Source organism: Perca flavescens, chromosome 4 (genome assembly GCF_004354835.1).
Source record: "Perca flavescens isolate YP-PL-M2 chromosome 4, PFLA_1.0, whole genome shotgun sequence".
NCBI lineage: Eukaryota > Metazoa > Chordata > Actinopteri > Perciformes > Percidae > Perca > Perca flavescens.
In genome coordinates this window covers 27,625,005-27,635,696 of record NC_041334.1, presented here as the reverse complement: position 1 = coordinate 27,635,696, position 10,692 = coordinate 27,625,005, and the positions used below count along the sequence as shown (strand labels likewise).

At 37.4% G+C, this 10,692-nt stretch overlaps 1 protein-coding gene across 2 annotated transcripts; it reads right to left on the bottom strand.

Annotated features, from left to right (window-relative positions):
* Nucleotides 1-2,943: 2,943 nt before the first annotated feature.
* On the bottom strand, nucleotides 2,944-9,018 carry adipor1a (adiponectin receptor 1a). 2 transcript variants are annotated; one of them, XM_028575168.1, is made up of 8 exons: nucleotides 8,914-9,018; nucleotides 6,724-6,939; nucleotides 6,527-6,643; nucleotides 5,481-5,652; nucleotides 5,133-5,319; nucleotides 4,359-4,546; nucleotides 4,026-4,219; nucleotides 2,944-3,828 (listed from the first exon to the last, which is right to left on the bottom strand). In XM_028575168.1, the coding sequence occupies exons 2-8, from the start codon at nucleotides 6,868-6,870 to the stop codon at nucleotides 3,700-3,702; spliced, it is 1,134 nt and encodes a 377-aa protein (XP_028430969.1). In that variant the 5' UTR covers nucleotides 6,871-6,939; nucleotides 8,914-9,018; the 3' UTR covers nucleotides 2,944-3,699. The 2 variants fall into 2 exon arrangements, with proteins under 2 accessions (XP_028430969.1, XP_028430970.1); XM_028575169.1 differs by lacking the exon at nucleotides 8,914-9,018 and adding an exon at nucleotides 8,733-8,847.
* Between the last annotated feature and the right edge of the window lie 1,674 nt (nucleotides 9,019-10,692).

Below are 10,692 nucleotides of genomic sequence, written 5' to 3'. Positions count from 1 at the left end.
GGTTCCTCATTAAACAAACAGTCTCTGTAGGTAATAATAATTCTGCCAATTCTGTTGACGTTTGAAAATAAATGTAATGTAGAAATGAATAATTGTGACTAAGCTATTTGAAATAACAACGGAGATGTACAATAAATTATGCATTTACAACAGAAGATATCTCCAAACACTTGAATATGTTTGAGGACGTCTGTGAAGATCAACTTTGAGCTAAGCAATGGTGGCAGAAATATTCTGATGTTTTACTTGTTACTTCTTTTACAATGTAAAATACTCCACAAGTAAAAATCCTTCATTTAAATTTTTACCTTAGTAAAAGTGTGTTATATTAGCAGCAAAGTGTAGCCTACTTAGAAATATGAAAAGTAAAAGTACCTGTTATGCAGTGTGGCCCCTGTCAGTATTGATTGATTTTTCCTTTCTGGTGCATTTTTTTTCTGTAAACAGCATTTTACTGTACTGTAATGTAACTATAGCTGTCAAATAAATGTAACTGAATAAAATATACATGGTATCCGCCTATAATGTAGTAGTGAAGTAGAAAATAACATAAAATCCTGGTTGCCCAGACTGGTTTTTGGGAAGTCCTATACAGTAGAATTCTACCCTGAGGTAGAGATGTAGTATACATATGTCTGTGTTGCCCTATATAACATGCTTGCCTACACTGATGCTGCAGCCAGATATACTCACCTATATGGCAGCATCTGGAAAGTTTCTACCAGGTCAATGGAAAAGGTTGACTGCTGGAGGCAACAAGCCAGGACGACTCTCAACTGAGGCCATCGCATGGCTGCAACTACAGTCCAAAAAACCTGAAGTAATTCCTGACACCACTGGGTCATGTGCCCTGGCAGGAGCAGTCATTGGGAGAGGCTGTTTAAACTAGTGATGTATATTTTGTGAAAACGGATGCAGAGCCTATGTATTCGACGCATAAGGCGCGATAACATCTCTGTTGAGCACCTCACAAAAGACTAGATACAGGATTCAGGCTATCAGACAATGTTTTGATTGAGTACAGTGAAGAAAATGTCCATTAACAGACTATGGGAGAGGAGTTTATAGGAGTTAGTGGAGTGAAATGCATGATCCAAATAGAATTTTCTTTTTGTTGTTGTCTCATAATTCACTTTTGTATAAACCCCTTAAATACATAGGACCCAGTAATAAAAAAAACCAAATATTTCCTGTTTTAAAATAAAAAAAAATGTTGAATGATTCTGAAGCCTTAAAGCAGACATGTTATCTCTTGAGTGCTTTCTAATTATGTCAGATTTATAATCCTGATAGTCTGGCATTTTAATAGAAATTATGGATCAATTTATTTCAGCAAAAGAACATGTGAGGGAGAATTTTCTAGTGATGGACCCACACATCTTCCTGCTCCATACGTATATATCTGCTCTAGGTGATCTCCAACCAGCAGCTAATTCCAGAAGATGAGGGAAATGTTGGGCAGCTGTTTCTAAGCCGCTGTTTGTGCGCTCAAAACATGATAACTGTTGATCTCTACAATTCATTACAACTGTTTTAAAGATAGGACCCCATTTTATATATAATGTAAATATAATTTTATATGGTTATGGTTAAGACAGGTTATAAGCCGTTGACCATAAATCCTGTTGTCTTCACCCACTTGCTTAATGCTGATTAGTCTCGCTTTGCCAGACCCTCCTCCAAAGCGCGCTGCAGGAGGAGATTTGGATTTACTCTGCAGAGATCTGACGAAAGGTTAACCATAGTCCTCATAAATTGACCGGAGTTTAAAATGCCAACACAAAAGAAAGCCCAAGGCAACGGATATCCAACATAAATGAGTGAAATCCGGCGATTTTCCGGCGGCAACGGAGCAATCCCGGAAGCGGAAAGTTAAGGAGACTAACTTAACTAACTGCTGATTGATATTTGCCAATGTCTTGGCTTACATTGTAAGAAACAATTGACAAATTGACACCATGTTTGGACATGTGGAAAAAAATTTATTCCAATATTTTTCCAAGATTACCATTAATAAATATTTATGTTTACATTTCAGTGAAATGTATGATTTATCACTTTCTACACAGGACATTACACAAAGTCAAGAATACACATTGTTTAAGTCTTTGTAATAAAGCTCGAATAAGTTGATCTAGAAAAAGGAGTCTTAAACAGCAGTTGATACAACCTATCCATGGAGTTGTAAGTTCAATAATGATTTCGATTGTATATATGGCAAGGAAAACAAGAAAAGTCAACATCTGGAAATCCGCGAAGCTCCCTTGACTGTTAAGATAGGCCGTTTTATTTCCGTTGGCCTAAGGCACAGGAATACTAAAAGTTTATATCAATCATACATAACACATTTTAAACCCCATATGGTGATTTAAAGTTTTGAATTTAATAGTATACACTAAGGTGCATTTGATATTTACACCTCTCATTGCATCTGAAATATAGCACAAAAGGAATATCTCTAGCTGACAAAAACACAATTGGACTGATCCAGATCTGTACATTGTGCATTGCCCAGGAACTATTACTCTAGAAATTAAACAATGATGTGTTGCGTGACTGAAACATGATGGCAAGGGAGTTCTTTTAACTTCTACATTTTAAGCATTTTAGTCTAACCTCAACTGACCAGATTTATTTTAGCCGTCGCAGCTTTTCTGTGCCATTATGTAATTTGAAAATCATTTGTTTGGGAATATTGTCAATTAAGAATTCAACAAAATGCTAAGGAACTTTAAAACGTTTCAGTATAAAGTTCAAAGAAACTGAGAAATTGGTTTGTTTAAGTATCCAACCGCTTGATTTTTGATGATTTGGTAATAATTCTGATGAGCATTCACCTTGTGTTACTCAGACACATCTAAAAATCATATTTGTATGATTTAAGATTTACGTTCCTTTAATAATAATGTATTTTTACTTTGTTTCAATGTGATTTTAGATCGATTGACTGGGCCTTTAGAGTACAGTTCTTGTTTTATTGCAGAGCGGGCACTGGTGGGTTCGTACTGGTCCTCCAGGTTTTAACACACAGCTGCACAATCAGTGTCAGCACAGTTAAAAAAAACATCTGGTGACATCTATATACACCTTATATGTGTATAATTGTATCCTCCTAATACAAATGTGTGAGCAGGCCCTCAAGTACCTAAATGGTCCTGGACGGCTCTACACCTCACTCCTGGTGGACAGTACATTCATCTTCTAATCTGCATGGAAACTGGGAGGAAGGATAGGAATTGTTTACAGTATATGCCCTCTGCTACATCACCAATAATACTCTCTGTATTCTTTGTGCAATGGTAACAGACTATGAAGAGGGGTTGGGGTGAGCTTCTAAGAAGTGACCATCAGTTTCAGGAATATACGATTTTGGTTTAAAATCCCATTTTGACCTTACTTGAAAATGTAGACTTCAAGTTTCATAATTATTGAAGAAGAAGTGCCTGTTGAAGTTTCCCTCTGCAGTTCAATGGCTAGTCAATGCTACTTTATTGGAGCAAAAAAGAGCCAAACAGAAAGACCACCAAAACCCAAACAAGATGTTAGCAAATCAGAAGTACAGAAGGAGCAGTAAGTGACTATATTGAATTCCAGCAGCATTTTAAGTGATTGTGTGTGTGTGTGTGTGTGTGTGTGTGTGTGTGTGTGTGTGTGTGTGTGTGTGTAAAGAAAAGTATGAGTAAGTCACAGTTAAGCCTCTCAGAGTAGAGTGTCATCTGTGCATCCTCCCTCCAGGCCGTAGCGGAACTCCTGCAGGTTGGAAACCCCGTAGAAATGGATAAACGCCGCTGCTACAACCAGAACATGAAAAATCTGATGGGAGTGGAACTAGAAGGAGAGAAAGAGATGTTTATGTTAAAACCGCTCTGACATGTTTCTATTTCTTTAAACCAATCTCAACCATCCTGGGTGGAGCTAAGCCCCGATTGCGGAGATAGCGAGAGGGGAGGAACATCCGGCGCGCCAGGCTTTATCCTAGCAATGTACATGCGTTGAGCCAGACTATGAACACATCATATACTAACCCAGATGTCACACTTTCCAGGAAAATAGCGTTCAGGGATCCTGGCTGCATAGAGACCAGCACCAGTGATATACATGGCACCCATCAGGTAGAACCAACCCATCTGACCGACTGTGGTGGCCTTAACAAAGCCCTCCTCAATGGTGAAGTGCATGGTGGGAACGATGCCGCTAAGTCCAAGACCCATGAACACACCTAAGAAAAGCAAGGACTTCAGTTACTTTTTGTAAGTTTGGAAAAGGTTAACATCTACATTACAATTATAACCTAAAGCAAACTTTACAGAGAAAACACTGTATCTAAAAAGTGCACATTATCATCAAATGGTTAGCACCTGCTCTTGTTGGTCTGTGACGAGGTGTAGAGAAGCGGTCCCACTGAGCCACGATGATGGCGGCAATGCCGAGGACACACACAATGGTGAGGTAGATAAGTCGAGGTTGAGGGGAACAATAGAACGAGTAGTACAGCCAGGGCACGAAGGAGCCCATGATCAGGAGGGCAATGCCTGAGTAGTCAAGCCTGAAGAGAGGGGGGTGACACAGAGATACCAGCTGGGTTTCTGGCTGGATGCAAGAAAGCTAATGTTTTGTCATGTTTCTAAACACACGAATAGTCCCCATAATGGAAAACAACTATGCTGTGGACTTTTGATTATTGACAGGAACATCAATGTGGTCCTCATGGTAATAGTTTTAATACTCACTGTTCATTTAGGACCGTGCATGGACACAATAGCATACAGTATGATAATTCAGCCTAAATTAACTTGATGCTACAGCAGTCTGCCAGAGTAAATGCACTTATCTAGCAGATGTAACCACAGATCAGTATAAAGCTCTTGGCATAAAGTTGGTTTTGACTGAACAATGGACCATTTTGCCCTGAATAAATAGTGGGTGTATCCCTCATTAATTACTATACTAACTAACTATACTAACTATAGATGGTAAGCTAGAGCTGCAGGTCTAGTATGAAGAAACATTTGCCTGAAATTAAAAACCTGCCTACTCCAAAACAGGGAAATACTTTGACAGTTACAAATGATTCCTTTAAGGCATACAAGGCTGGTATGTGAGAAGCAGTGTTTGACATTGTGTGGCCTTACTTGGAGAAGGTGCGAGACACTTTCTCAGAGTGGCAGTAAACGGTATGAAAAAGCCAGGAGAAGCTGAGGCATAGCACAGCTCCCAGGAAGAACATCCCAAACACCACTTTCTCTTGCAGCGGGGCCATAAAATACATGTTAGGCCGCAGCATGGTTAAGGTGCCCAGACAAATGAATAAGATCAGCCCTGAGGAAAGAAAATAGACCAGTTTTACTAACAGCTAACAAGAGAAAAGACCAGAGCTACCCAGTCACAAAATATGTTATTAAACTAACATGTCTGGTTGTAAAATTAGAATATGCAGCTAAAACCTTTTAGGAATGTTACGTAAGGCGTTCTAGTCTCACCTAACAGGTGAGTCCAGATGTTTCCTGTCTCAGTGTGAATTCTGAAGATGCTTCCAAAACAGGCCCGGAAGGAGGGCATAGGGGGCCGATGTCCATGCAGGAGGTAATCGTTGTCCTTTAGCCACTCTGGCAGAACATGGAAAGGGATTACCCTCCAGCGCCCCTCCCAAACCTGAAAATTAAAAATAGCTTTTATGCACAGACGCATATATTTACAATTACTTTGTGGCCCTCACACTGAAAGCCTGCAAGGATGATGCAGAGACTAATATTTTGCAATTACTTTACATGCAGTTTAAATGTCTAGAGTTTATGCGCTGATAATCTTTATTGAGATTTAAGTAGAAGAGACACAGTGTATTTTGTGTTATGAGTAGTTGTGGAAGTTCCAAAATATTTTTGTATTTTCCAAGATCTTTAGTAGCAGTAAAATCAGCCTTACACCTTACAATTTGAAAATATAATAAATAGGTAGTATGTGAATTAAGAAATGTCTTTTTGATTTATTTTAAACTACCTTGTTTTTGGTCACTCTAAATAGCCACTTATACAATATAATGTATATTTCTTTTACCACTGAAGCCAGCATCATCAGCGTCTTTAACTTACTTTGTACATTAAGTTGGCCGGATCTTTTAGATAAGGGTTCTTCTCAATATCTAGATGTGTGTTAAAGCTATTTTACTGGCCAATAAATCTCCCATGGTGACTTATGTCTTATACAACACACAACATGTATCTGATGTGGAATCCTAAATAACAAAAACAAACATGACTCCCTCAAATGACACAGCAGTCACAGGTTAATCCCTGGTTGTCGCTGCCACTGAAACCAATACATCTTTGAGATGAACAGGGAGTTCAGTTTCAGCTCACTTCTTTATGCCAATGCAATATTTATGCTGGGGGCCAAATTGTGTAATGTCATAAGATCTTTTATTCTCCTTATTCTGTCACATTTGAATGTTTAGCAACCAACATTTAACAATCACAACCAACTCTTTCTTTCTTTCTTTCGTGTTTATTAAACTGAAAAGACATTTTACCTTGTGTACAAACTCCTCCATCTTCTCCATGGCATGGTGAGCCTGAAGTGGTAAGGTCAGGACCTCTCCCACCTCATCATCCTCCTCCTCTTCCTCCTCAGCAAGCATTGAGGCTCCCTTAAAATAGATCACAAGAGAATGTTGAAGGGAATGAGCCAGAACAATTACTCTCTGGGAATTTTGTGAAACAGTCCTACCTCTGAATGGACGCCTGTAGACGTTGCCGGCCGCCCCCCTCCCTCCTCCAGCAGTGGCCCCAGCTCCATCAGCTCAGCATCTGGGACATTGCAGTCCTCAGAGATCCGGCAGTCTGCATCACTTGCAGACCCGTTTCGGCCTGACATAGGGAGGCTGCCTGATGACCCACTCACAGCCTCTGTATTCTGCTTCAGGAGGTTCACTTCAGTTTTCTCCTGAACAACCACAATCAAAATCAGCTTTACTGGCTAAGTATGTTGACATACACAAGAAATTTGACTCCAGTTCTCAGTGGCTCTCAATATACTCAACAAATTTACAGGAAGATACAGAAAAAGACCAATAAAAAGGACAATAAACTAGATAAAGACAATCAAACATAAACATAACCACTAGTATATGAAGGCAAAAGGTGGAATATAAACAGTATCTATTTGCAGGTCAGATTGTTACTTCCGGTATGTTTTGTATAATACAAGGTTGTGTGCAGAAACTGGAATAGGTTTTGCATAGATAATAAATATGTTATATATGGCAGATATATTATTGGTAATATGTAAAACAAAAACATTTAATTATAATTATTGATATTGTTCCAATAATGGAATGTGACCTGAAAGGGGATCAGCTGTGAGTAAGTGAAAACCCAGAGTATTGTTTTTTTTAGGTCAGTTCTGTTAATGTTTTTTCTCTGGCCTATAAATGCTTATCAAGAGGGATAGAAGGTCTGACATTACTTACTAGGGGTGTTGAAATTAATAATGGCATCGACCTGGACGATTCTGCATCGATGCATTGACAGGCCATAATCGATTATTGCCTAATGATGTTACTTTTTGATTTTCCGGTCACTGCTTTTTTGTTTTTGCCTTTTGTCTGTTTTCTGCTGTGTTCACCATGTGAAAACCATGTGTAGCAATATATAATAATATTGATGAGATGCATCGGGATATCGAATTGATTCGAAATGTTGACAGGATAATCTTAACTGAATCGAATTGTGAGACCAGTGAAGATTCACACCCCTATTACTTAGTCTACATATTTAAACAAAAACATGTTTGATATATTGTCACACACACAAGTTGACAACAATTAAATATAGTATTTAACTATCAAGGTGCTGTATAGAAATAAATAAAAAAATTGTCTTTATCTTTTTTGCAATTACAATCTATGTATCATCGTTATTTATTTATCGATCAGCCACAATAAACAGGTCGGTCCTGAAATGGCATATTGGTGCATCAGTGATAAGTTGCTCTAAATACAGAGATGGTTATATGTGTGCATATATTAATAGATACGGTAAATGTACAGTACATACAGTCTGCGTAAGCTTACATTTTAAAAATGCAAGGATATTATGTAGGCCTACATTCAATTAGTCAATGTGTATATTACACTGGAATATATAGCTAGTAAGGTGATTTAGTATTGCAGGGTTATTGCTGATCAATAACTAACATTTAAAGTGATAAACGTGTAGCTACCTATTTAAAATGGCTGGTGGTTAATCTCATGGATGTATTAAGAGAAATGAGAACCTTAATCTGGGTTTCATGCGAAATGTGTTTTATCGATCAGACATTAACAAGAGAACAAAGGAGCGGCTTAATTTATTTAATGTTACATCTAACGTTATGTCACCAGCCAAAATGATAATCGGTGGATAATTATAGCAGTGACAATACTCTAGCTAGATATAAGACATCATACTGACAGTTTATACAGCTGAGGCTGACAAAACAAACGAAACGTTTGACCGAGTTAGCAAAGCCTGCCAGACGGATGTTGATTAGCACAGCGCCAGACGGTACATCGAGTACAAAATGTAAACAACCGCAAGATAACGGCTGACGGTATAACGTATATCCATCGTATATTTACAGTTGGGTACACTTCATAGCAAGGTGCATAATTACATTTAAATTCAAAATCCCTGATTCCTTTATAAATTAGCAGGTCACGGATCGCTCAATTATCTTGCTAATCTTGCTAACGTTACCTTTTAGCTAACGTTAGCGCTGATCAGTTGCTAACTAGTCGAGCAGGCGACACTGGTTTGTGAATCGACTTGCTAGCAGCAAGATAAAAGTCTTCACGACGACACCAACGTATAGTGTTATCTAGATAACCTACTGAACTAGCAGTTGCTATGGCAATTTAATGAAATGGACATAACATACCTGACAAGATAGCCTTTAAACCAGGAAGGTGAATTATTTACCGATATGCGAAAAACAATCCTTTGCGGAAGTCGAGAGCTCTTCCGTAACCGTAATCCCTTCAACTTTAAAAAAATAAAAGCACCAATTCACACGTAGGAAAAAACCCAAAAAAATCTTTACATACTTTGATCAGCAAAAGCCTCCACTTGTTTACATTTACTTCACAAAACGATTTACAACATGTGAATACTTTTTTTTTTATCGTATAAAATGCATTTAAAGTGATTCTTTGGGAAGATTATTTCCAAATGCATTTAAGTATCCTGAATTTAAAATGATAAATATATCACAAACGGTTTAGCATTTTTTTTTTCTATTTAGAAGGTATTTGAGACCATATAAAATGTAGTCAATGTAATACATCATATCTATGGTAATACATATTTCAGAGACAGGAAGCACAGTATTGTACATCGGATTTATTTGATATGCCGTGGACATGTTTACTTTTAAATACAGTGCCTAACTTGGGGATACAATTAAAGTAAAAGTCACAAAAGGTGGATTAACTAAGCAGAGAAAGAGAAAAAAAAGGGTCATGAATGGATTACTAAACGGACACATCAGGGGCCCAAAATGTCAGTAACCAGAAAGAAACATAAAACGACTAAAAAGATTCACAAAGCGACTACAAAGAGACCGAAGAGAAATTACCTCAAAGAGACCACAAAAAGATGCATAATGATTACAAAGAGACCCAAACAACTACAAGAGGCAAAAGCATCGCAAAGTCAAACTTTTAAATTTCTGGGAAAAAACGCTGCATAGACATTAAATACAACCCCAGACACTGTTAGAACATAGACCTACATGGTGATGGTTTTCTATAAGGTCCATATATTGTGTACATATATACAAAACAGAGACTAACTTTGCTCTGAAGCTCTGATGTTTTATGTTGTGTCTCAGAGGGTAAAACTAACTCTACTGTATGTCAAAGGTGTTAAGTTGTACACTCAAAGGAAAATGTTGTATAGGCTTAACCACACTTGACTGAATAGAGAAATATACCATTCTGAATTAAATTTAAGTATGTCTGAACTTTACATGACAGTTTATAGTACTACAGCAAACATTTCCTCAACTTGGCAAATAACAGACAATGGTTAAAAAGCTTTCCCGAAACAACTCATTGAAAATTGTTATGGGAATTGTGTTAATATGCTCATGTGGTTGTAGCTGCCAAAACATAATGAAAGCCTAGAGTGACTGTTGTGAAACTGTAAAAGTCTGAAGAAGGGAGATGGGTTGAACATGATAGATTTTAAACCTGCACAGCTCGACCTGAATTTTGGCACTGTATATTTAGGTAATGTATTAGCTGAACATAACATCCAGGATAAATATATTTTCAAAATATTACTAGCAAAAAAGCAATAACTAAGAAGTGGCTAGAAAAGGAACCACCAAAAAAAAAAAAAAAAAAAAAAAAAAGAGAGTGGATAGCAATTATAAAAGAAATATTCCATATGAAAAAGCTGATCTTCTCCCTAAGACTTTGTATTAATACAAGAAGTATTGGTTAAATGGCTATTAGTAGGAATATTACATAGAAAGAAAGGAAATATCTTTGTTCCATCTAGTTTATTCACTTATGTATTTATTATTTTATTTTATTATCTCTACGTAGTAGGCTATCTGACTAAACGTGATTAGTAGTATATTGTATTGTGATCCAGGCACATTCTGTGGATACTTGCCACAAAGAATAAATCATCTTGGTTTTCAATTTGGACT

Excerpts from the sequence above, each read along its gene's own strand:
- adipor1a (XM_028575168.1), bottom strand. The coding sequence starts at position 6,870 with ATGTCAGGCCGAAACGGGTCTGCAAGTGATGCAGACTGCCGGATCTCT. Across the intron at positions 4,547-5,132 it reads GTGTCTCGCACCTTCTCCAA|GCTTGACTACTCAGGCATTG; the intron begins GTAAGGCCACAC and ends CCCTCTCTTCAG. Across the intron at positions 4,220-4,358 it reads TCACAGACCAACAAGAGCAG|GTGTGTTCATGGGTCTTGGA; the intron begins GTGCTAACCATT and ends TGCTTTTCTTAG.